Here is a 22119-nt window from a genome sequence, read left to right on the forward strand (position 1 = left end):
ATAAAACTGGGTACTATCAATCTTGCTGGTGGACATGCAAAATAAAAATTTAAACATGCTTTCCGAGAGAAACGTGGCACTAATAGGCAAACCCACACCACCCTTCCTGGCCTTCTGTCCAAGGGAGTATCTGACAGGATCATGTAAGTCTTACAGAGAAGCTACTCAAAAAAGAGGTTCATTAGCAGGGCACTTGAACAATTTACAGCATTATCCACACAAGCATAAATGATAATGTTAGCAAAAAGAGTAACATGGTCTTTACACACACATAGTGAGCAATCTCATCTGTAAAGGGAGTGCGAAATATCATAGATAGACACAACACACACACACACACACACACACACACACACACACACACACACACACGGCAGCCAGTCACAGCAACAACAAGCCCACCTGATAGCTCTGAAACCTGAAATTTTCATCTTTACTTTACTTTAGCTTTGGATAATTTGGATATTTCACTATTCCTTGATTTGTTGCACTATGCATCATCTGCTAACTTTCCCTTCTTCAGTAGACAACAGTACAAATTAAAATGTGTGAATTGTTTATATAAGGGGGCTGTAAGAAATTTGTGAGAAAGTGGAATGAAAAGACCCTGGGATTTATTCATGAAGTTCTGGAAGCCCCTCATGTGTGTGGTAAACAACAGAGTGACAGGACACCAGCCACTGGCAGAAAGCCATGAGAATCTGAGCTTTTCAAAGGTCACAAAACAACACGGAAGCACTTACCATCACCAAAGCTCAACAAACGGCAGTGTTTGCAGTGTGCTCCGCTAGCATCAAGGAGAATGAAGCACCTAACCCACAGTGCTGTGGCAAGCAGGTTTGGGGTCACCTTGGCTGGGCTAGGGTTCTCCAGTTTGGCATCTAACTCAATACAACAGCTGGGGTGGGGTGGGGTGAGGGTGGGATGTTGCCCCATGATGCCAGTGGAAGAAGGACTCCTTGGAAGTAGGGCAGCTCCTTTTGCAGCAGACTTTGTGGTTTGTAAGCCTCCTGCCATATTACCTGCTGATTTCAGGAGCCATTAATGGGCTGCCAACCTCGGATTCATTAGCCTTTCATCCACCGGCCTATGGTCTTCCTGCTTCATCAGCCCCTGCAACTATGTGAGTCAGAAGCCTCTATCCTATCATTTGACCCCTGGACTTACACAGACTGGACTTACCTGTGCGAACCAACTCTTGATAGAAATCTTTCTATGTACATACACATACAAGAGTCACTGGTTTTGCGTCTCTAGACCAGCCTAGAGCAAGGGGTTAAGACAAAATGTACTCAGAACAGCCACTAGCATCAGCTGATCACTTAGGTTGTGTCAAACACCTTTGCTAGTCAGTCCTCACAGCCACCACTGGGGAAAGTGACTCAGTGATGTGCCCAAGGGCCCAGAGGACTCAGTAGCAGACCCAAAAGTCACTCCTAAGCAAGTACTCCGGCCAAACTCTTCAAGCTCTCAGCCAAGACACTTTTCCACTCTCAACAGCTGGCCAGGAACAGCAGGTTTCCTTCAGGGTACAGGATGGGCCCTGAAGGAAAACAGGGTGTCTCATCGCTAAGAGCAGCACAGAACCAGAGGGAGGGAGGGCAGATGAATAGTGGGGAGGGAGCACCCAAAGAAGCTGAGACTGAGAGGGGAAACCAAGGCTCTGTTAGGTGATGTGTCCACTTGTTCAAAGGACAAAGACCCCCATCTTCCCTGTGCTAATGCATGCTGGGGGCGAGGACCAGCCCATCCTGGGCATCAAGACTGTCACTCAGCCAATTCCAGATCCCAATCAAAGCCAGTGTTGGGAAAACAAACACTGTGAATGCTCAAGGAGAACTCATACACCCCTGGAAACTACCTCCCACTCCAGGGAGCAAGGACAGGTTAAATAACCTTTAAAGACAGTTGTGGTAGTTACATAATCTGGTGTCAATTTGGGACTTGAGAGGATTACGAGTGAAGGGGTGGAGTCCAGCCTGGCAATCACTGCATAGCCAACGAAGCCTCTGTGTAAGCCTGGCCTTTCCCTAAGGATTCTAGGAATTCCTGGTTCTTCCCTGGAGGCCAGCGACACTCTCTCTGCTCACTCCGATAAGATGCTCTACTGACAAGACACATGGCGCTATGCTGATGTAGCCCATGACCTCTGGAGCCGGAGAAGCCACGTGGAGACCCCTGCCAGTGTTGGGATGCTTACGACACCACTGGATCCACTAGACTTCCCACTCACTGTCCTGCGATCGTCCTGCATTCGGCGTCATTGCATGTGTTTCATGAGTCTGAAGAGGACTTTATTTATTGTTATAGGACATATGGGCTAATATCAGACTTATGGACTTGATCTGGACCGACCTGGGATGTTTCCTTCAATAGTCAACTTCTCTTGTATATAAAGTTGATGTTATTGACTATCTCCCCTCCTCGCACCCCACCCCCAAGTCTTCTAAGGGGGCATAAACTACTAAACCACAGTTGACTTATGAGAGGGCTTCACTAAAGAAAACTGAGGAGTTTGGGACAAGGAATGCCAAACAAGGTGGGCAGGCGGCCGGGTACCACAGGATGACTCGGGACCCTCCCTCACAGGATCACTTTCCTAACATGACTCCTACTTAGTGCTAACAGGCAGGTACTTACTAATAATGTTAGCAAAACAAGTGGCCGAAAAACAGATCCGAAAAACAAAGCAATATACTTCCAAGTCTAATATGGGAGAATTCTCCTCAGCCCCAAACATTGGTGACATCCGCAGAAGCTCACATGGTGCTTTTCAAGACTGTCACCCAGTGATGTCTCTGTCAGTGGACTTTCCCTAAGGCTGGACACACACCCAAAGCGATTCCTCGGGTACATGGCCAAAGTCTATCCAAGCCTCATCAAAGAAACATCTGAGAGTCTTCACACACTCAGGTGCATATTCTTCTACATAAACAGAGCTGAAGTAATTTCCAAATTGTCAGCTTCTCAAGACCTGATACCAATGTCAAGTCAACATAATATACAAAGTGACAGAACTGTTAGTGATAATCTATTTACAAGGGAAATGAGAACAACACACACACAAATATTTCACTTCAAGAGACCATGCCCAACATTTATTCTGTTCAAGTTCTTCCATGAAACTAGTCTTTTAGGCAAACAAGCAATTATTAAAAGGCCTGGGTTACTGGACTGCAGGAGACACCTACACTGGTATGGAAACCCCCCTGCTCCACTTTCGACACTTACCTTCTTTTTGTCCCTCATGGAGCCTTTGCCTCGGACCATTATTTTACATCCTGTCTCTGCTTCAAGCTGTTTCGCTGTCAGTCCTCTGGGGCCAAGGATTCTCCCAACGAAATTAAACTGGGGAAGGAAGGGGAAGGGGAAATGTCACCATCCATCCATTATTCATTTGCTTGAATACACAGTTCTAATAACTTCTCAAGATACATACTTTTTTAAACACAACAAAATTCCTGAAGACTTTGTGAATTGCAAGCCACATTGAAGGGCTCCAGGCCCACAGCCCAATGATGGTGTGAACTTTCTGTCCAAAGGTGTGAATATGAGTTGGGGAGGGCAGGACCTGGTTGTAACAGGGTCTTGGGGCCACAGCAGCACCACACCACCAAACCAGGTGGCTTTTAATAGACGCATCCTTCTGGAAGTACAGTATTAAGAGAGCTTTCATGTTAAACTGTGGTTGCCCTTTTTATAGGAAAGTCTTAGGAAAAATCCCAGTCTTGATAGTGGAGGTAGAAGGTGGAGTGGGAGCAGGAGCAGGACGGGGGAGTCTTGGGGGAGGAGAACTGTGGCTCTGACTTAGGGAAACGCTATGCACAAGAGAAGAAAATGCTGCCTAGTTTCTCCACCACTACCTCCACCCCTGTAACCAAGCCACGATATGCTACAGGGTTCCCTAGCTGCAGACAGATCCCTAGGTCTATGAGCCTCATCCATCTGAATCTGAAAGGGTACCAACCTCCACACCCCCACCCCCACACCAGTGGCAGTCAGGTGGTGGCTGTGCATGAGGTGCTCTGCTGGGACTCAACCTGGGTTTTATCCACACAAGTTGGGCGTGCTAGCATGCACCCCCACTCACCACGGTCCACAAACACTGCACTCAAGACAAGAGGCTAGGATAGGTTTTTAGTGTGCAACAGTCCCTCTCCAATTGTGTGCTGCTGCTAATGCTGCTTTTATCTAAGCCACGATGTTGCACATCTGTAGCAGTACTGACATTTGTTTCGGCTAGTAATCTCCCTGTGTAACTGGAAGTTGAGGTCTTTTTAAATGGTTTACTAGTAGACACTGGAAGTAATTTTTTTGAATCAAATCTAAGGTTCTTTGTTTTTTCTATTGTGCTGTTTACATTTCGTATTGATTTCTATCTTGCAATTATATGCATAACAAACATCTTTTCCCATTTGGTGGCTTGCCTCCCTATATTTTTTATGGTAAGTGTTGAACTGTGAGGCGTAGTCAATGTCTAAGAGCTATCTCGTGAACAAGGAGCTATTTCTCGGGACCATTGGAAGACAGCATCAATGGAGCAAAATCGAGACCTCTGTCTAAGCTGTAGCAAGACAGAGGCAAAGGAGCCATACTGAGCCCAGAAGCCACGGCAAGGGAACCCTGAGACAGAGCAGAGGAGCTCTAGGACTATAAGGCTGTGAGGCGGAGCAGCAGGCAGGTCTCCTGGCCAGTGGAGAGAGAGGGACTAAGGACCAGAGGAACTTGGCTACTGGCTGAAGAGAGGTGTTGCTGTGGACCAATGACTGTAACCTTACTGTTCACTGATTCTGACTTGTAGTGACCTTCCTGAATAATAATCTACTTTAACTGTGATGAGTTCTGTGTGGCCATTGCAAGGAATGATTGAAGCCAGTACAGACGTAGAGTGCACCTGGGAGGAACAGTCAGTGTCAGCATAGTCAAAAAATGAGAGGGTGGAGGCATTGGAGGGGTGGGGGGAAATAAGTCTGCCTGCTCCCATATAGAACGCTTACAAAGTCAGAATGGACTGAATAGTATTGTGTACGGTAACTGGAAGCTTTTCATTGTAATACAGTTGAAGTTAACGATCTTTGCTTCAAAGTTTCCTGTTTTAAGTCTTTCCTCACCCCAAGGTCACCAAGATGTTGCCCCATACATTCTTTCATAAACTCTGTAATTCCTTTCACATTTAGGTTCTAGGGTATGTGTGTGGCCAGCTTTTTCCTCTCATATGGGTAGCCCAGTGTCTGAGTACATTTCATGGGCAAAACTATCCTCCCACTTCATACTCCGCAGCGGCCAACACTGCCACACATCAAACATCTCTATCGTTCTGGGCTGTCCGCTCTATTCCACTAACATAGCTTGCCCTTGCTTAAGTACCACACTCTATTAATTGCTTTGACTTTATATTAAATGCCTGCTATTTCTTCTTTAAAATTCCTTAAAATCAAGACGGTGGGCACCAGGCTTGTAGCCAGCCTCTCACCAATCTATGTGCTGAGCAAATCATCAAAGCTGCATTCCATAAAGAAGAGTATGGCATCAGGACGGGAGGAAGCCTTATTAACAACCTGTGGTATGTAGGCATCACCACCTTGCTTGCTGAAAAAGAGGAATTTAAGTACTTGTTGAAGAAGATCGTGGATTGCAGCCTTCAGTATGGATTACAACTCAATGTAAGCAAGACCAAAATCCTACAACAGGAACAATACGTCACATGATAAAGGGCAAAAGCTTGAGGTTGTCAACGATTTTGTCTTACTTGGATCCACAACCAGTGTTCATGAAAGCAGTAGTCTAGAGATCAAAAGACATATTGCAGTGGGTAAATCTGCTGCACAAGACCTCTTTAGAGAACTGAAGACCAGAGACATTTCTTTGAAGCCTAAGGTACACCCAACCCAAGCAGTATTCTCCATTGCGTCATATGCATGTGAAAGTTGGACATTAAATAAAGATGACAAGAATGGATGCAACTGAATTTTTGATGCTGGAGAAGAATATAGAAAGTCCCATCTACTTCGTATTCCTTAGGGACAAGGATGGTAAGACTTCATCTTACATACTCTGTACATGTTGTCAGGAGAGACCAGTCCCTGGAGAAGGACATCATGTTTGGTAAAGGGAAAGCGTGACAATAGAGAAGGCCTTCCGTGAGATGGGTTGACACCAGTGCTGCAACAGGCTCAATCAAGCGTAGGAACGATCATGAGGATGGCACGTCCCACGGTGGTGTTTCCTTCTGCTGTGTATCAGGTTGCCACGAGTCAGAGTTGACTCCATTGCCCCTGACAACAACAACAGCATCTAACTAGTTCTCCTTTATTCTTCAAAAGTCTATTAGCTAGGAAAGCCAGCCATATTCCCACATATATTTTAGCCTGAGTGATTGTTTTCTTAAATAATAGTTTCAGGAATTTTAATTGGAATCATACTGCAACACAGAATTTTCAAAGCCATGAGCATGGTTTAATTTTTCCGAATGATTACATTGTCTTTGATTTTCACTCAGAAATGGAAAGGTTTTAGGGGATGTGCCACTACTCATCTTTTGTTAAGATTCATTTCTAGATAGTTGGGGCATTTTTTCTGCTACTGTGTATCATTTTTTTTATTTCACTTTGTTTCTGATGCACAAGCATATAGTTGATTTTTCTCTATCAACCGTGTTCTTCTCAATCAAGTCGTTGGTTTCTCTAAGTAGAAAATCACAGCACATGGAAACAATCTATTTTCCTCATTCCCAACCTCAGGTTTCCTATTTCTCTTTCTTGCCGTTCCCCCCCACCCCCAGCACCTTGACTTCAAAGTCAAATAAAAGTTTATCACCCCCGACTGGGTCCAGCTTTCAAGAATAAACATTTCAACAGTCCCCAGCAAGCTAGAGGAAATTGTGGACACCTTTGATCAGAGTTAAGAAAATTTCCTTCAAACCTTGATTTCCTGAGAGTTTTTATCACAAACGGATGTTTGAATGTATCACATTTTTCAGCTTCTACTCAGACAAGCACAATAATTCTCCTTCATCCTGTTGAATAAATTACACTAATTGTTAAACCTTACATTCCTAAAATAAACTCTACTTGATCGTGATGTACTATCCTTTTATATGAAATGCTCCATTCAGTTGACTAGCATTTTGAGAGCCACCCCCACCCCCCCAACAACTTTCAGAGTAACGAATGTCACTAGCTTGTAATTTTCTTTCTCATAACATCCTTGTCAGCACTGGGCATCAAGGTTATTCTGGCCTCAAAGTGAAAGGAGATGCAGGGCCTCTTTTATCCTCTCTAACTGGATGTGGGCCTGTGCCATCTCCCCCTCAAACATGGACAGTGCATCCACTGCTGTAGCCGCCTGAGCCCAGCGTTTTCCTCGTGGAGTTCTGAATTAGGGGCTAAATTTCGTGAAGCCATGGCCTACTTCATGTCTGCTTTCACCTTTCTTAATCTGATGATTCCCAACCTTTGTTATTCTTATATTTTAACTGGGACGCCTGTAAAATATATATACAGTGAACCCTCGCCACTTCGCACTTCGGCTTCCACGGCTTCACTCTATCGCGGTTTTTGCGTAACAGCACCCACTGCCTACAACCGCTCCTTCAGAGGAAAAAGACGGCGACCCACGTGTAGAGTACATCCCTTAAGTCATTTCATAGGCTATTGATTACAGTATTTGTAAGAACGATGTATAATAATACTGTATGTGAAATATGTAATACTGTAAACTAGATGCCATAAATAATATAATAAATAATAAATGATAATTGTAACGTCCAAAATGGTTTACTGTATTTTCCCTTTTTCGTTTAATAAATTGGGTAATACGAGTGTAATGGCGACTAAAGGGTGCTTTTTCATGTCCTCTATGCTCTAACTACGAAAATATTTGATTTACAAATAAGGAATCCTACTTCGCGGAATTTCATTTATCACGGTAAGGTCTAGAACCGATTAACCGCGATAAACGAGGGTTCACTGTATATATATAAAAGAAGGAGTTTTGTTTCTCTATTCAATTCACTGGTTTTCGTTAGCATTAATCGTTTTCATTAGCATTAATCGTTTTCAGTAAAATACGTGATAGGGATAAAAAAAGAACTCCTACCTCCTCTTAAAAAGTCTGTGAAAATACTTGTACTCTATTTGTAACCTTCACTATTTCTGAAAAGTAGACTTGGGTCAGTACATTATGGGACTCCGCAAACTCTGTAAAATGCTTTTTGACATACAGTAACTCACACATTGGACGTGTGACACATCTCAAACAGGGTAAGTATCTAGGGAAAATGCATAGATGTCATATGTAAAACAGCATGTCCCTTAGAAGTCTCCAGCACTTGACGTACAATTTGTACGTTACTGAAAGGCTGGAAAACACCTGATGACAAGTCAGACACTCTTTTTTGGCCACACCTATCCTTTCCAGAGTTCTTGGGTGTTGTAAATGGTTAAAATAAGCCCAACTGCTAACTGAAATGCTGGCTGTTCCAGTCTGTCCACAGGCATCAAGGAGTAAAGGCCTGGCGATGGCCTAAAACGCCAGCCAATGCCCCGCAGGGGGTGGGGGGGAGGCGCTGACACAGAACTGGCTCAGCGGCAAGCAGTTCTGCTGCAGTGCTTCCAGAATCCTTTCCACATAAGAAATTCCTTGGCTGAAACCGCAGCATCAGGTTTATACAGAAAAAGGTTTCCACAACAGGTAATCAATCCTTGAGGTTATATTAGTACTAAATAATTTTTTTTTTAAGTTTTAAACGTATCAAAACCAAAATATTAAACCTTTGACACAAAAGGCTCTGACCTTTAAAGTGAACCTACCTCTGCTGCAGCCCACAGCAGCCCATGTGTAAGGTGTGCATGCCGCTAGGGCTTTAAGTGCTTGGGAGACCGTCAAGGTCAGCTTTTCACCATGTTGTGAACAGAGAACAGGAAAAATTAATCATAGCAGCTGCTTTGTCTACTGCAACCAATTTCCAAGTTAATATCGTTTGCCTTGCATTAAAATTCATTCTGTGTTGATTTATCATGCCAGTTCTGCAGCTTCATTCAATTAAAACAATGTCACAACACTTTAAAAGAAAATCATTTCAAACAGCCTGAGCTAAGTGCAACTCTAAAGGCCAAAAGAAGGAAGAGAAAAAGGAAGGAAAGAGAAGTGTTCACTAGCCCAGAGTTTAAGCACAGGGGGTTACCCTCCTTGGTAGCTGGCAATGAGAATTCTGCCAATTGGCCTGTTAATTTCTGAAGAAGAGGTTTAACAGCAGCCCCCCAGGGATGCTCTTTGTTGGCACTCACTTGACTGAAACAGAAATGATAGCTTTCTCTGATGAGAAGATGTAAAGTAACACGGCACACCTTTCCATTAACCTTTTTAGAATTCCACAATTGGGCATCCAACCTCCAGAGACACACTATCAAAGCTGATAACTAATGGAAAGCACCACTGCATTTCCACAAACATCCCAGGGAAACACTTCTAAGAAGCATTAAAGAGTAATCGCTGCTTAACATTTGAGAAAGACAATTTTTAAAAGAACACGTACTTTTTTGCATCGACTTGATTGGTAATGTTTTTAAATGCTGCATTTAGATTTTCTACAGCATTTCAGTTGGAGACTACTGTTTTTTATCAAATCAAAATAAGTTACATAAACCCAAGACACACACCCCCACCCACACACCCACACCCCCGCTGAGGAGGAGATGACTCTGATTCATTAAGGACCCCACCCCAAAGGGCAGGGTACAAACCCTCCCTCAGGATTTGGAGGGCATAATCGTTTGCATTTACAGGAGGATCAGACAGCCTCCTCTTTCTCCTGCAGGGTGGGTAGCTGGTTCAAAGTACTGACCTGGTTAGCACCTAAGAGCTGAAACCCACTGTCTCACCACATGGCAAGTACCACCCACACACATGCATGGGTACATTACACCCACCACTGGGCAGGGGCCAGGAGATGCAGGGCCTCTCACCTGGCCCACACTAGGTTTCTGATGTAAAGGCCCGGTGAAAGCACCCTTCACTTATCCCTTCTCTGCCGCCCTGTCACGTATCCTGGCTTACATGACAGTCATCATTCGGTGGCCGGTGTGAGTTGGAATCAACTCGATGGCATTGAGTCTGGTTTTGTAGCTTGGTTCCCACGGGAGCCCTTACAGACATCTGTTGCTGCTGGTGGAACATCAAGCTGAGACCACAAAGGGCACTAGGGATGGAGGGTAAATGGAGCAAGACAGATGGTGACCCTCCCATAAGCTGACCACCAACTAGAAGACACACTCAATGAAACCACTAAGGAGTGAAGGCCAGCAAGGGTCTCATGAGACCAGCCAGTTGACACCCCTTAGAGAACAGGCCTCATTACTCCCAGGGGTACAGCCACACAGAGCAGAGCAGAACAGCTCACCCACAGGCCGTGCAGAACTCCCAGGCTCCAGGCATAGCTGCACACGTGTGACAAGTAGTGCCATCACTTTGTCCATCAGCATCTGTGGCCACTTACTAGAAGGCAGGGACTGCCTCCGGCCTCTTCTAATCCACAGTGCCCCACTAACACACCCCAAAACTCGCACCCACTGCCACCAACTTGATTCTGACTCACAGTGACCCTGTATAGGGTTTCCTGGGCTGAAATCATTATGGAAACACTGAGTCTCTTCTTTGTCCACACAAGACAGCTGGTGGGGTTTGAACTGTCCACCTTACAGTTGGCAGCCTAACACTTAATGCACAATGCCCCCAGGGCTCCTTATATCCAGCACATAGAAAAGCCTAGTATTACTCAGACTGTTGGACAGCACAGTCTACATGTGTTCTTGGAAATCCTGAGTGAGATTTTCACAATCAGCACAGCACATGGGACTCACACAACCCCAAGTCCCCTCCGGAGGCAAGTGTGGTGGACAATGTCTTGAGGGGTAAACTCCCAATGGCCAAACCAGTGTCACCACAGACACAAAACAGTCGTTGGGAAAGTAGCACCTTCCATTCAGTGTGGAAATATGAGACAAGCTGTGTCGCGAGGTGGGGTGGGGGTTTCAAGGGCCAGTACAGTGAGCCACCCCCACCCCCACCCCCATCCCAGGGGGTCTGAACATTGACCTTGTAGGTTAACTGGTACATAGCCTCCATCAGCCTTCCTGGAGTGGAGGAGAGGCCTTAATCCAGTTTTTCAACCTTCCTAGTGTCGCAACCCTTTCATACAGTTCATGTTGTGGTGACCCCAACCATAAAATTATTTTCTTTGCTACTTCATAACTGTAATTTTGCTACTGTTATGAATTGGGTGACCCCTGTGAAAGGCTGTTCGACCCCCAAAGGGGTCATGGCCCACAGGTTGAGAACTGCTGCCTTAAATCCATTCCCAGGCTTTAACAGCAGGTAACTGATGTAGAGTAACCATGATTACAAAGTGTTGTGAGTAGAGGTTGGTTCCATTAATTCAAAGTGAGGGCAAATTTACAGAGCATTAAAGGGCATGTAGGGAGCCCTGGTGATGTAGTGGATACATGATAGGCTGTTGACGGTACGGTCAGCAGTTCAAAAACCAAAAGATAGGGCTTTCTACTCCTGTAAAAGTCGCAGTCTCAGAAACCCAGAGGCAGTTCTACTTTGTCCTCTATAGGGTTGCTGTGAGTCGGCATCCACTCAATGGCAGTGGGTTTGATTGTGGAGGACTGCACTGAAGTTGGGAGTCCATAACCCAGTGCTGCTCATATGAACCGTTTGCAGCGAAGCAGAGAGCAGCCCTTTTGCGAGAGGGTTTTCTATTCTGAGTGTTCAGGTGTGGTACCACTGACCCTCAAGATTCTGATGACCTCCATGGTGAACAGTTAGCCACTTGCTAAATCCCAGAGCGCTCAGACTGACCTACACTGCAGGCGGCCTCATCTGCAGGTGTCCACACCGCAGCCTCGTCAGTGTTTACCACTGAAGAGGCTCACTCCATAGTCCATAAAACTCTCCCAGAACAATCCTGCTATGCTGTTGCTTTCTCTTTCACCCAAATCACAAAACACACCCTCATCGCAAGACCCTCTCGTACTGTCTGTCCACTGTCCTTGGATGAACACACCTCTGCTCTGTCCAGCAGTCTTCCCTGGCACCCTTCCCCACAGCTGAGCGGTTTGTAAGAGCAGGCACACGTATCTAAGCGACTCCATCAGCCCCACAGACCAAAGAAAGGAAGGGTCCCCATGAACACGGCTGGAAAGAAGCAGGGAGGCATGCCTCTCTCAAGTGTGATCCAGGTGGGTGGGCAGGCCCCGCCTTCTTCCATTCCTACCAGAGCCCCATCCACACCCTGGGATACCCGGAGAGCTGGGCTGCTACCCCAAAGGTCAGAGGGGCAAGTCCACAAGGAGAAGCCTTAACAGAAGGTCTGGCCCCTCAACACTGGGCAGCACAGCTCTCCTCTGATGTGCACTGGGGTCTCCACCAGTCTTGCAGGCTGACTCAGGGGCAGCTGGACCCTGCCTGTCACTCTGGGAAAAGCAGGACACAGCCCATGTGTTTCTATTACAGACTAGTGTGGACAGCTAGCTGGGATTCAGTGTCCTCCATCAGCAGCAGTCACTTTCCCAGCACAGGTACTAGCTGAAAAACAGGGAAGACTTCTTGTCCCAACTGCATGGGGGAAAGTACATACCACCTTTAAAAAATAATTCTTCCTTGAAAATAAACTCCCCCTTTAAACTCCAACCACCACCATTGGAGTAGATTACAGATCAGATTAACTTTGTAGGGCAGAGCAGACCGCCACTTAGCATCTCTTTTATGAGAACAGGCCACGTATCTTTCTCCTGCTGGGCAACTGGTAGTGCTGTACTTGTAGCCAGCATGCCAAGACATAGCCCACTGCGCCACTAGCGCTCCTTCTGAGCACTACAAGCAAAACCAAAACTCACTGCCATCAAGTCCATTCCAACTCATAGGGTAGGGACCTACTCTGGTGGCTTCCCAAGTGTAGTCTGTATTACATAGGAGCAGGAAGCCTCATCTTTCTCCCACAGAGGCTGGTGGTTTTAAACAGCTAACCTCATGGTAGCTGCCCAACGCCTAACTCTCTGTGCCACCAGGGCTCTATAAGATATAAAACTTACACTAAAAGAATTCACATTTTTTAGACACTGAGAAGTCTCATTGGTTATTAGTTTACTGGTTATTAGCTTAAAAAAGAAAGAAAAACTAGTTGAGTACAATGTTACTGCGTTCAGACTGTTTCAAAATCTTTTAGGGGCTAAGTATCTATAGGGATTGGGGCATGTATAGTTTGGACAACCCAAACTACTAACAAGCCTAGAACTACTTGGTACAGACACTTGAATACACTTGCAAAATGAAGAAAAGAGAGAGTTTAAGACCGAGAACCAAAAAATAAAGTCATGAAACAGATTGTCCTTAAACTAAACTGTAATAGCAACCATTTCGTAAAGATATGCTATATACTATCTAATCACACTGCAACTATTTCCCCACTTTACCCAGAGATGGCTACCTTTCAACTTCAGGCCCACCTCTCAGGCAGTATAATGTAGGCGCTTTGCTCTGTCCTTTCACAAAGCAGGAAGAGGGACCACAGTGGCAGGTGCCCAGCATCCTCAGGATTGCAACCCTTAGGAGAAATGGAAGGCAACCTGATGGCCACCGTTTTAAGCCTTCCCCTGAAGCAGTGTGTCCAATCCCATCTGCAAGCTCAGAGAATTACACACCACTCCACCCCCACACACACACACATATACCGGTTGACAGACACAAGATGTGCACCCCTCCATGCAGGGACTTTTCAGAAGGCCATTTCCTCCTGACAAGCCCTTCATGAAGGTTCAAGTCCAAGAGATACCCTGTGAGGTATTCCCATTCAAATTTCCAAGTTCTCTGTGGGCAGTCCCCATCACCTCCTAGTGGTGAGGAAAAGCACCTGGGCTGCTCTGTACCCCTCCACCAGGCCCCACACAGGTCACCAGACAAAACTAGTAACAGGTCATCAGTGACCCCATTGAAATACATCCTACACTGTGCCAGCATTAGTTCCATCCACATGTTCAGTCACCATGGCTTCACAGGCCCCAAACCTGGGCCACTAACTACCCATCTGTTTGGTGGCCTACACCCAAGCTATGCTTACGTCAGGACGTTTCAAGGAAACAGGATGAACAATGTCAGGCACCATCTTCTCTTTCTCACAAGACTGTGGCTCCTTTAGGAGTGTTTCTTCCCCCATGGCGATGACCAGGCCATGCCCCTCCACTCAGTGCAAGTGGCACAAGGCCCACGATGACCATCCTGGCCATCCTACCAGTCCGACGAGCTGGGTGGACATCACGATGTCAGGGATCAGGAACAAACCCTTGGCTAACATCTACTCATCAGTGAGTCTAGGTAGCATGGCCAGCTCCCTTCACAAAAGACTGTGGGATGGAGGGCCACCTGCCCTGCTGTCCAATCCAAATCTTGGCCCCAATCCTGCAATGATCTGAGCCAATACTTGATCTTTGCAGATATGAGACAACTGATTATTTTGAGAAGTCTAAGCAACATTTGAAAGAGTGAAGCTTTTCAACACGCACACTCAGCCAACGCTGCCTGAGTGCCTATGACTCTCAGAGGCAGAGAGCAAAAAAGCCTTGTATAGGCTGCTCACCTCCTCAGAGGCACTGTGGTAGTAGGCAGACCTGGTGGCCCCCTTCTGGAAAGGTCAGAGGCAGGAAAACCCTGTGTGTGGAGTATGTGGGCTTAGGCGTCTGAGGGCACCTGGTGGCAGCCACCACCAACAGCAAACTGGGTCCTCGGAAGATGGCACTGAGCCAAACAAACCCAAGGCCCTGTCCTCCCAGAGCTGACACCTGCTGACCAACACTCGGACAGCACGAGGGCATGTTCCCAGAGCTGTTCACGTGTTAGCTCATCTATACGCCCAACCTGGCGAGACCAAGCAACAGGGTGATAAGTCACAGGCCAAAGTCACAGAATGAGTTCCAAAGGCAGCCAGGAGGCATATGACATGTCTGCAAATACCATATACACTCAAGTATAAGCCAACCCGAGTATCAGCCAAGGCGCCTAGTTTTACCACAAAAACTGCATTAAAAATGTGCTGGAAAACTCAGCTTATACACAAGTATACATGGTACTGCACGGACACCTCAACTTTCTAAGAAAATTATTTTAATAAAAATGAAGTGTAGATATTTTAAAAGTTCTCTGAATGCCAAAAATGGGTTTATACCAATTTTTCTCCTCCCGGGAACTGGCACTGCAGTTGTCACAAGACCACCTCCCCGCCCACTGCCTTGAACCTTCACACTGGAGCATCTGCCAGCCCTCAGACTCAGAGCTAAGCCAGAACCACAGAACCCTGAGTTCCACTCCTCCCCTGAGATAGTTAAGTTTTATTCTGCCAACATGGCCGATGAATACATGTGGGATTAATTGAAGGGCGGAGAGATAAATGGCTCGGTGAGCCTCACCTTTCTAGTTCGCAGGTGTCTTGCTCTCTGATGGTTGGACCAGGGTGCGGCTGCCTTAACCAGCTCCCTGCTTCAGCTGGCAAGGCTCACTTCCTGCAAGACATCCCTGAGGAAAAGCCACATGGACCTACCCCAATGCAGCCCTGGGAACTGGAGCAGCTGTGTGGAGACCCCTGCCAGCACTGAGATGCTTACACATTCACTCATTCGGCTTTCCTCCTACAGTCGGCATCTTTGCATGTGTTTTGTCAGATTGAAGAGGACTTTGTAGATCAGTGTCAGACATATGGGCTAATGTTGGACTTATGGTCTTGGACAGCACTGGGTGGGGATGCTTTCTTAATGTACACAGAACCCTTTATATAAAACTCTCTCTTACACATATGTTTCTGTGGATTTGTTTCCCTAGTTTACCCAGACTAACACATCACCCAACAACTAGAGACTCCATTAGTGCAGTGCCAACTAATGAACCCTGGGGCCACCCCGACACCCCACATCCCAACTAGCAGCAAACTGTGTCAGAGCTAACTTTAGAGTCTACCCAGAATGCCAATATTTCTCTTCTACTCAATGGTCCCACCCTTGTTCTGCCCCCGTGGGCAACCCTGCCTGATCCCTTGTCCATTCACACCCAGCCGACAGTGGGTCAGTCACTCCTCTCCCTAAGAGCCCTGGGCACACCCAGAATGCCTGCATGGCCCCCTTCTGCTTGGGCTCAGGTCCCTCCCAAGCTCTCAGGCACATTCCATATCCACCTGTTCTCCCAGCACCAAATGTAGGCCGCAGTAACCCTGGCGGTGAACCCCTACCTACCTGCAAAACCAGGCCCCATCTAGCGCCCTAGCCCTCAAACTCCCTTGAAGAAACTGTCAGAGGGAGACTGCTGGCCCCCAGCCCCAGAATCAGGAGTTCATAAAATAAGGGGCGAGAGCTTATTTCCACCAGGTTCTGCCCAGTACATCCATCAGCAGGAGGTGGAGCTGGGGCTGAAAGCCCAAAATGGGACCCCAGCAAGAGGCCTCCTTCTGTGTGAACACATGCCTTCTAATAAGGCTGCATGAAGATTCCCCTCCCCATAAAGCGAGGGGGGCCAGACACAGCAGGGCCATATTCTCCATCACTGAAGTCCTGAAGTCTGGCATCGTCTGCGTGGACAGCATCTGCAGAGCTGACTCTCTGTAAGGAACAGGGAACCACAGCCCACCGCAGCAACAGGGCCCAGGGGCCCCAGTGGACAATGCTGGGTAATGGAGACAGAGAGAGCAGAGTGGTCCTCCAACCTCTTGTGAAACTGGATGCTCTGCCATGAGCCACATGATGCTCTCATGAGACACTCTGGGTTCCTCCTGTCTGGCCAAGGGTCTCTTCTCCAGCTAGCTTCTAATTCAAGGGTCCTCAAACTTTTTAAACAGGGGGCCAGTTCACTGTCCCTGAGGCCCGTTGGAGGGCCGACTTATAGTTTAAAAACAAAAACAAAACTATGAACAAATTCCTATGCACACTGCACATATCTTACTTTGAATAAAAAAAACAAACGGGCAAAAACACCAGGCGGGCCGGATAAATGTCCTCGGCATGCCTCATGTGGCCCGCGGGCTGCAGTTTGAAGACACCTGTTCTAATTCTTTGGACAGTTATAACCCCAAACTTCTCCCTTTTTTGGTCTACATTATCCAGAACTGTTTTGAGTATTTGCAACCAAAAAAACATACAAAGTAAGACTATTGGTCATCATGAACCCTAGCCCCTCCTTGTAGAGACAAGAAGAGCTATATAGTGCTTAGCTCCCGGTCACGACAAGCAAATCCTGATGGATGGGAGTTGATGTGGACCCGAACTCCAAATTCTCCAAGAATCCAGACTTACTGGACTGGCCTGAGGCTCGTCTGCATCTCAGAGATGACTGCCAAGGCCCTCGTCAAAACTGGAGCAGAAGCTGCCCCCCAAAAGACCTTTGGATTAAGTATCAGATAAGCTCAAAAAGTTAAGGATTGTATCCTTGAAAATTATACTCTTTTAAAAAGTCTGTCAGTCATATGAGACCAAACAGACAACCAAACTCATTGTCATGGAGATTTACTGTCATAGAGTCGTTGATTCATAGCAACCCTAAAGGGCAGGGTAGAAACTGCTGCTGTGGGTTTCTGAGACTGTAACTGTTTACAGGAGTAGAAAGCCCCATCTTTCTCCCAAAGAGGGGCTGGTGGTTTCAAACTGCTGACCTTAAGGGTTGCAGCCCAATATTTAACCACTACGCCACCAGTTATTCTCTAAAGCTGAGATGAGAGGTCTGTGGGCAGTGTAACTCCATGAATGCCGTGGATCGGCAAGAACATAAGCACTGAGAAGGCTGACAGGAGCGACAAGTGTCGCCAGTGTGCAGAGATCGCTGCCTGAAAATCCACTTTGCGGTGTGTGCACTCCCCAAAAGTACAGTATCATTTTTGTTAAATGTGTCGGAAATAAAACTTGTGAAATCCTCAAGCTTTAGTAGTAAACATTAAGTCATCTATCTCTTATCCCCAGACTTTATGTGATCCACAAACTCACTCTCACTGCTATGGAGTCAATGCGACAGGGTACAGCTGACCCTAAGGGTCTAACTCCTTATGAGATAGAAAGCTCAACCTTTGTCCTGCAGAGCAGCTGCCATTTCAAACTCTGACCTGTGGTTAGCAGCTCACCACGTTACCACTATGCCACCAAGGTTCCTGTAACATTGTCCATACAACCAGCAACCAGCCACAGCTGGGACAACTATGATAGTTACTTATTCAGGAAAGTCCTCTAAGACTCACAAAACCTCCTCTTTCCCCGTGTACTCAATAACTGGGTGCTGAGTGCCATTTTGTGCCAGTATGGTACACATCGGGGCACCAGCAATGAGTTGCTGAGACAAGGTTCTTGGTAAGGGTCTTACACGGTGGATCAGACCAGATGGAAAAAGGAGCAAGCCAACGAGAACACAGGGCTTGGTGCTGACAGCAGCAAGTCTCTTGATGGCTCTCAGATGAAGTTGAGGTGGCTGCTCTGAAGCGACCCTCCTGTTTATTTATATATACACACATACATATATCACATGATCCAGCACCTGCCCACCGGCAGCAGTCAGGCAGGTCTAACACAAGATTCAGAGAGAGGACAGACTTGTCCAAAGGGTGAGACACATCACCAAGCAGATAGTAGCGAGGACGAGAGACATCCTGGAATTCTGGCACCAAGAGTGGAGTCTGGGTCAGGTCAGAGGTGGGCTGGCATGGGCTCGGAGACAGTTCCCACATGATGCTGAGAGAAGAGTGGGATGAGTAATGAGCAGATCAAACAGTGCTGTCTGTCTGGGACTAAAGCAGTAGTTCTCAAGCTTCTTAATGCTGTGACCCTTTAATACAGTTCCTCATGATGTGGTCATCCCCAACCATAAAATTATTTTTGTTGCTACTTCATAACTGTCATTTTGCTACTGTTATGAATCGGGCGACCCCTGTGAAAGGGTCGTTCGACCCCCAAAAGGGGTTGCGACCCACAAGTTGAAAACCACTAGACTAAAGGGACCTGAGCTGTCAGGAAATCGCACCCCCTGCTCCCCCCTCTACTTGGGCCCAGGCTGGAGCTTATCTGAGGTCAGTGCAGAGCAAGGACCTGTACTCGTTGCTCCGGGTGGGACATCCCGAGGAAACTCTCCACAGCCTTGACCATGTGCATCCCTGAAAGTGACACTTTAACGCCCAAAAGCCTTGCAAGAAGTGACTGTCAATCACCCATGCTAATTCTTCACGAAATAAACCAAATATGCACATGTATGACTGACAATCTCCCAAGCAAGAAGAGCAGGGACCCAAGAAGGATAAGCAGCAGCGTGTACTCACGTCTGGGTATTCTTTCACAGGCACATACAGTTTCTCTTGTAACTGGACCAGGGGTCCCACGGCGTCAGGCAGCTCCGCACTCCTCTTCTCCGTGCTGCCATTCAGCGTGTCGTTGTACATGTCTTTCCGTACTCTGCTGATTTCTGTCGGAAGTAAAAATGTGTTAGACACACAGACAAAACATCCCTGCTAGTCCAGTGGTGGTTTTTAAAAAATAGACAAAAGGCTGAATGACAGATAAAAGAGGGCCAAGGGAGACTTCCACGGTAAAATATTCAAACAACAAAAATAAATAAATAAATAAAAGCACGTTGAGCCAGTCGGTTATTCGCAGGATTCAACCCAGACTTGACAGGACTGCTGAGTGGCCCTAAAGGATCTCTGCTGGGAATCGCAGAGCAGACCACAGCCAGCTCCAGGATCCCTGTGACACAGCCCTCATTTCCCCAAACCTAGACCAGGCCAGTGGTTCAAAATGATAACTTGTGTCAGGTAGCTCTGTCTGTAGAGCAGGCCATCAGAATTAGAGTTAGACCCAACTGGAGATTGCACGTGTCTTCAGAATACACCCTAACCAAGCAGCCCATGGGCAGCAGACTGCCAAGTGAGCATGAGTCTGAGAGTGATACACAAGTGACAGTTAACAGAAGAGACAGAGGGGAGAGAAGACCGGGTGATCAGTAGTGCCATGTGCCATGAAGCCCAGTAAGGTCAAGTTCACAAGAGGGCACTTGGGATTGGACCACGAAGCCAGTGATAAGCACAGACGTCCATGTCCAAAGGAAAAGACGGTCAGCAATTCAACTACATTGGGTTCATAAAGAGAGTAAGGTAAGAACGCAGAGCTAAGACATCAATACCCTTTAAACACACACCTCTGGCCACACTTAAGTATTAGTGTCAGTAGGCTATTATCCATGTCCTTCTGGTCTGATCATCTCTGATAGTTCTCTCCACCCATGGCGCTGGTTCTATTGCTCTGGGATGCTGCCCTAGGCTCTCACATGCACAGACCCTACCCACTGGGCCACACTGTGTAGCAGGCCTGTGGTCCTGCACAAGCTGAGGCTCCCCACAGGTGGCTCTTGGTCTCTGGATTGAGGCCTCCTTGAGGAAAAGGCTGTGTCCTTTTAGTGCTGCTCTCTGCCAATGTGGAATTTCAATCTAAAGAATTACTCAATATGAACATACTATATAATTGCCTTAGTTATTTGAACCACTTTCCATTAAATAAAGTACAAGACAGCAAACAGGCATAACCAAAGGTGTTCCTACGCATTTACCAAGGTCTAAACAGTGAAAAGACAGCACTTTAATGGGCTTTCTACTTCAGTGATGGCACGTTGATTTTATTTCTTGGTTCTTTACAATAGTTGTCCCATACAGTGTCTGCCCTTTTGTGACCGACTCAGAGAAATTGCCTAATTCTGGTTATAAAGTTAGCAAAAACACAAATTTCAAAACTTGACAATGATAGTGTCAGAAGTATAGATAAGATTTGTTTATAAATATAAATGCAAACATGTTAGATAAATAAAACCCACCAGCACGTTACAAGGAAAATATATAAAGACAATGTAGAATTTGCATTGCAATGCGAGAATAGTTCAATTATTTAGAGTATCTATTCTTATAGGTATGTGGGGACACTATAGGGTCAGAATTGACTCAGTGACAGCAACTGAGTGCTCTCACAAGCAGTCCTATGCATATAATCGATCAAAGGAATAAGGATCATGATTTTCCAGGTTAACGAATTTGCTCAAGCTTAGAAAACTGAAGAGAATAGATATTAATGATAAGAAAAATCACAGAGATAGAGTTAAAAAACATGAATATGTATAAACCTATAAATAACTTTTATATATACAAAGAGCTAGGTGGTATAAATGGGAGAAAGGAGGCGTTTACAACCAAAGTCGTATTTCTAAGCTTATGTATGTGACTCTTTGACCAACAGATCTTATCTCTCCACCGGCTCTAACAATCACTGTCTCCCCAGCTACTAACGCACTGCCTGGAACATCATGGGCCCTCAACTGGACACCTGGTTAGCGGAGCTGGTGGCTGAGTGACAGAAGGGGGAGGGGGAGGGTACCACCAGGAAACAAAACAAGCGGCAATAACATAAAGCTGGCAGGGTGCTCTTGGGAGTTGAGGGGCAGTAAAGAGGCATGAGCAAAGTGGTAACATCGTCCCTGGCAGACGTCGTCTCTTCCCCTGCAGGGCATTGGGCCAAGTGATGGGGAGAGGCTGTGCAGCAAAGGAATCAGCAGCACTGTGTCTTCTTCAAAAACTTGCACTCATCTGAAGCCCGTCCCTGGAGAAGGACATCAGGCTTGGTTAATTAGAGGACAGTGAAAACGAGGAAGGCCCTCAGTTAAGATAGGAAGACACAGTGGCTACAACTTAAGAACAAATGTGAACATGGCACAGGATTGGGCAGTTTCGATCTGTTGTGCATAGGGGTGCTACGGGTTGGATCTGAAGCAATGGCACCTAACAACACCACAAAGGACTGTAAAGTATTTATGGAAAATTAATTAGACAATGAAAAATTTCCACACCCTTTCTGAAGCCCCCACATAGACGAGTCACTCAGCAGTTCCACAGGAGAAAAGACCTGCAATATGCTCCTAGTGACGAGTAATCTGTTGCCATCAAGTGGACTCCAACTCACTGCCACCCTCCAGGATAGTCCGTGACTGTCACTGTAAACATGTGCCACAGCTGGTTAGCTCAACAATTTACATAATTCCCATCAAACCCTAAAACAACTTAGGGGGTCT

At 46.4% G+C, this 22119-nt stretch overlaps 1 protein-coding gene across 5 annotated transcripts in view; it reads right to left on the reverse strand.

Annotated features, from left to right (window-relative positions):
* The window catches only part of QKI (QKI, KH domain containing RNA binding), an 86769-nt gene extending 67275 nt beyond the window's left edge, over positions 1–19494 (reverse strand). For 4 of the 5 annotated variants that reach the window (XM_004702088.4, XM_045294356.1, XM_045294355.1 and 1 more), the window contains exons 1-2: positions 19331–19494; positions 3232–3348 (exon numbers count right to left, since the gene is read on the reverse strand). In XM_004702088.4, coding sequence (XP_004702145.1) covers positions 3232–3348; positions 19331–19450 — 237 coding nt within the window. In that variant the 5' untranslated portion in view covers positions 19451–19494. The remainder of the gene's footprint in view (positions 1–3231; positions 3349–19330) is intronic. The other variant, XM_045294358.1, reaches the window with a different exon arrangement.
* Between the last annotated feature and the right edge of the window lie 2625 nt (positions 19495–22119).

Source organism: Echinops telfairi, unplaced genomic scaffold (assembly GCF_000313985.2).
Source record: "Echinops telfairi isolate 266 unplaced genomic scaffold, ASM31398v2 ScPeMD7_3533;HRSCAF=4204_0, whole genome shotgun sequence".
NCBI classification, from domain to species: Eukaryota; Metazoa; Chordata; class Mammalia; order Afrosoricida; family Tenrecidae; genus Echinops; species Echinops telfairi.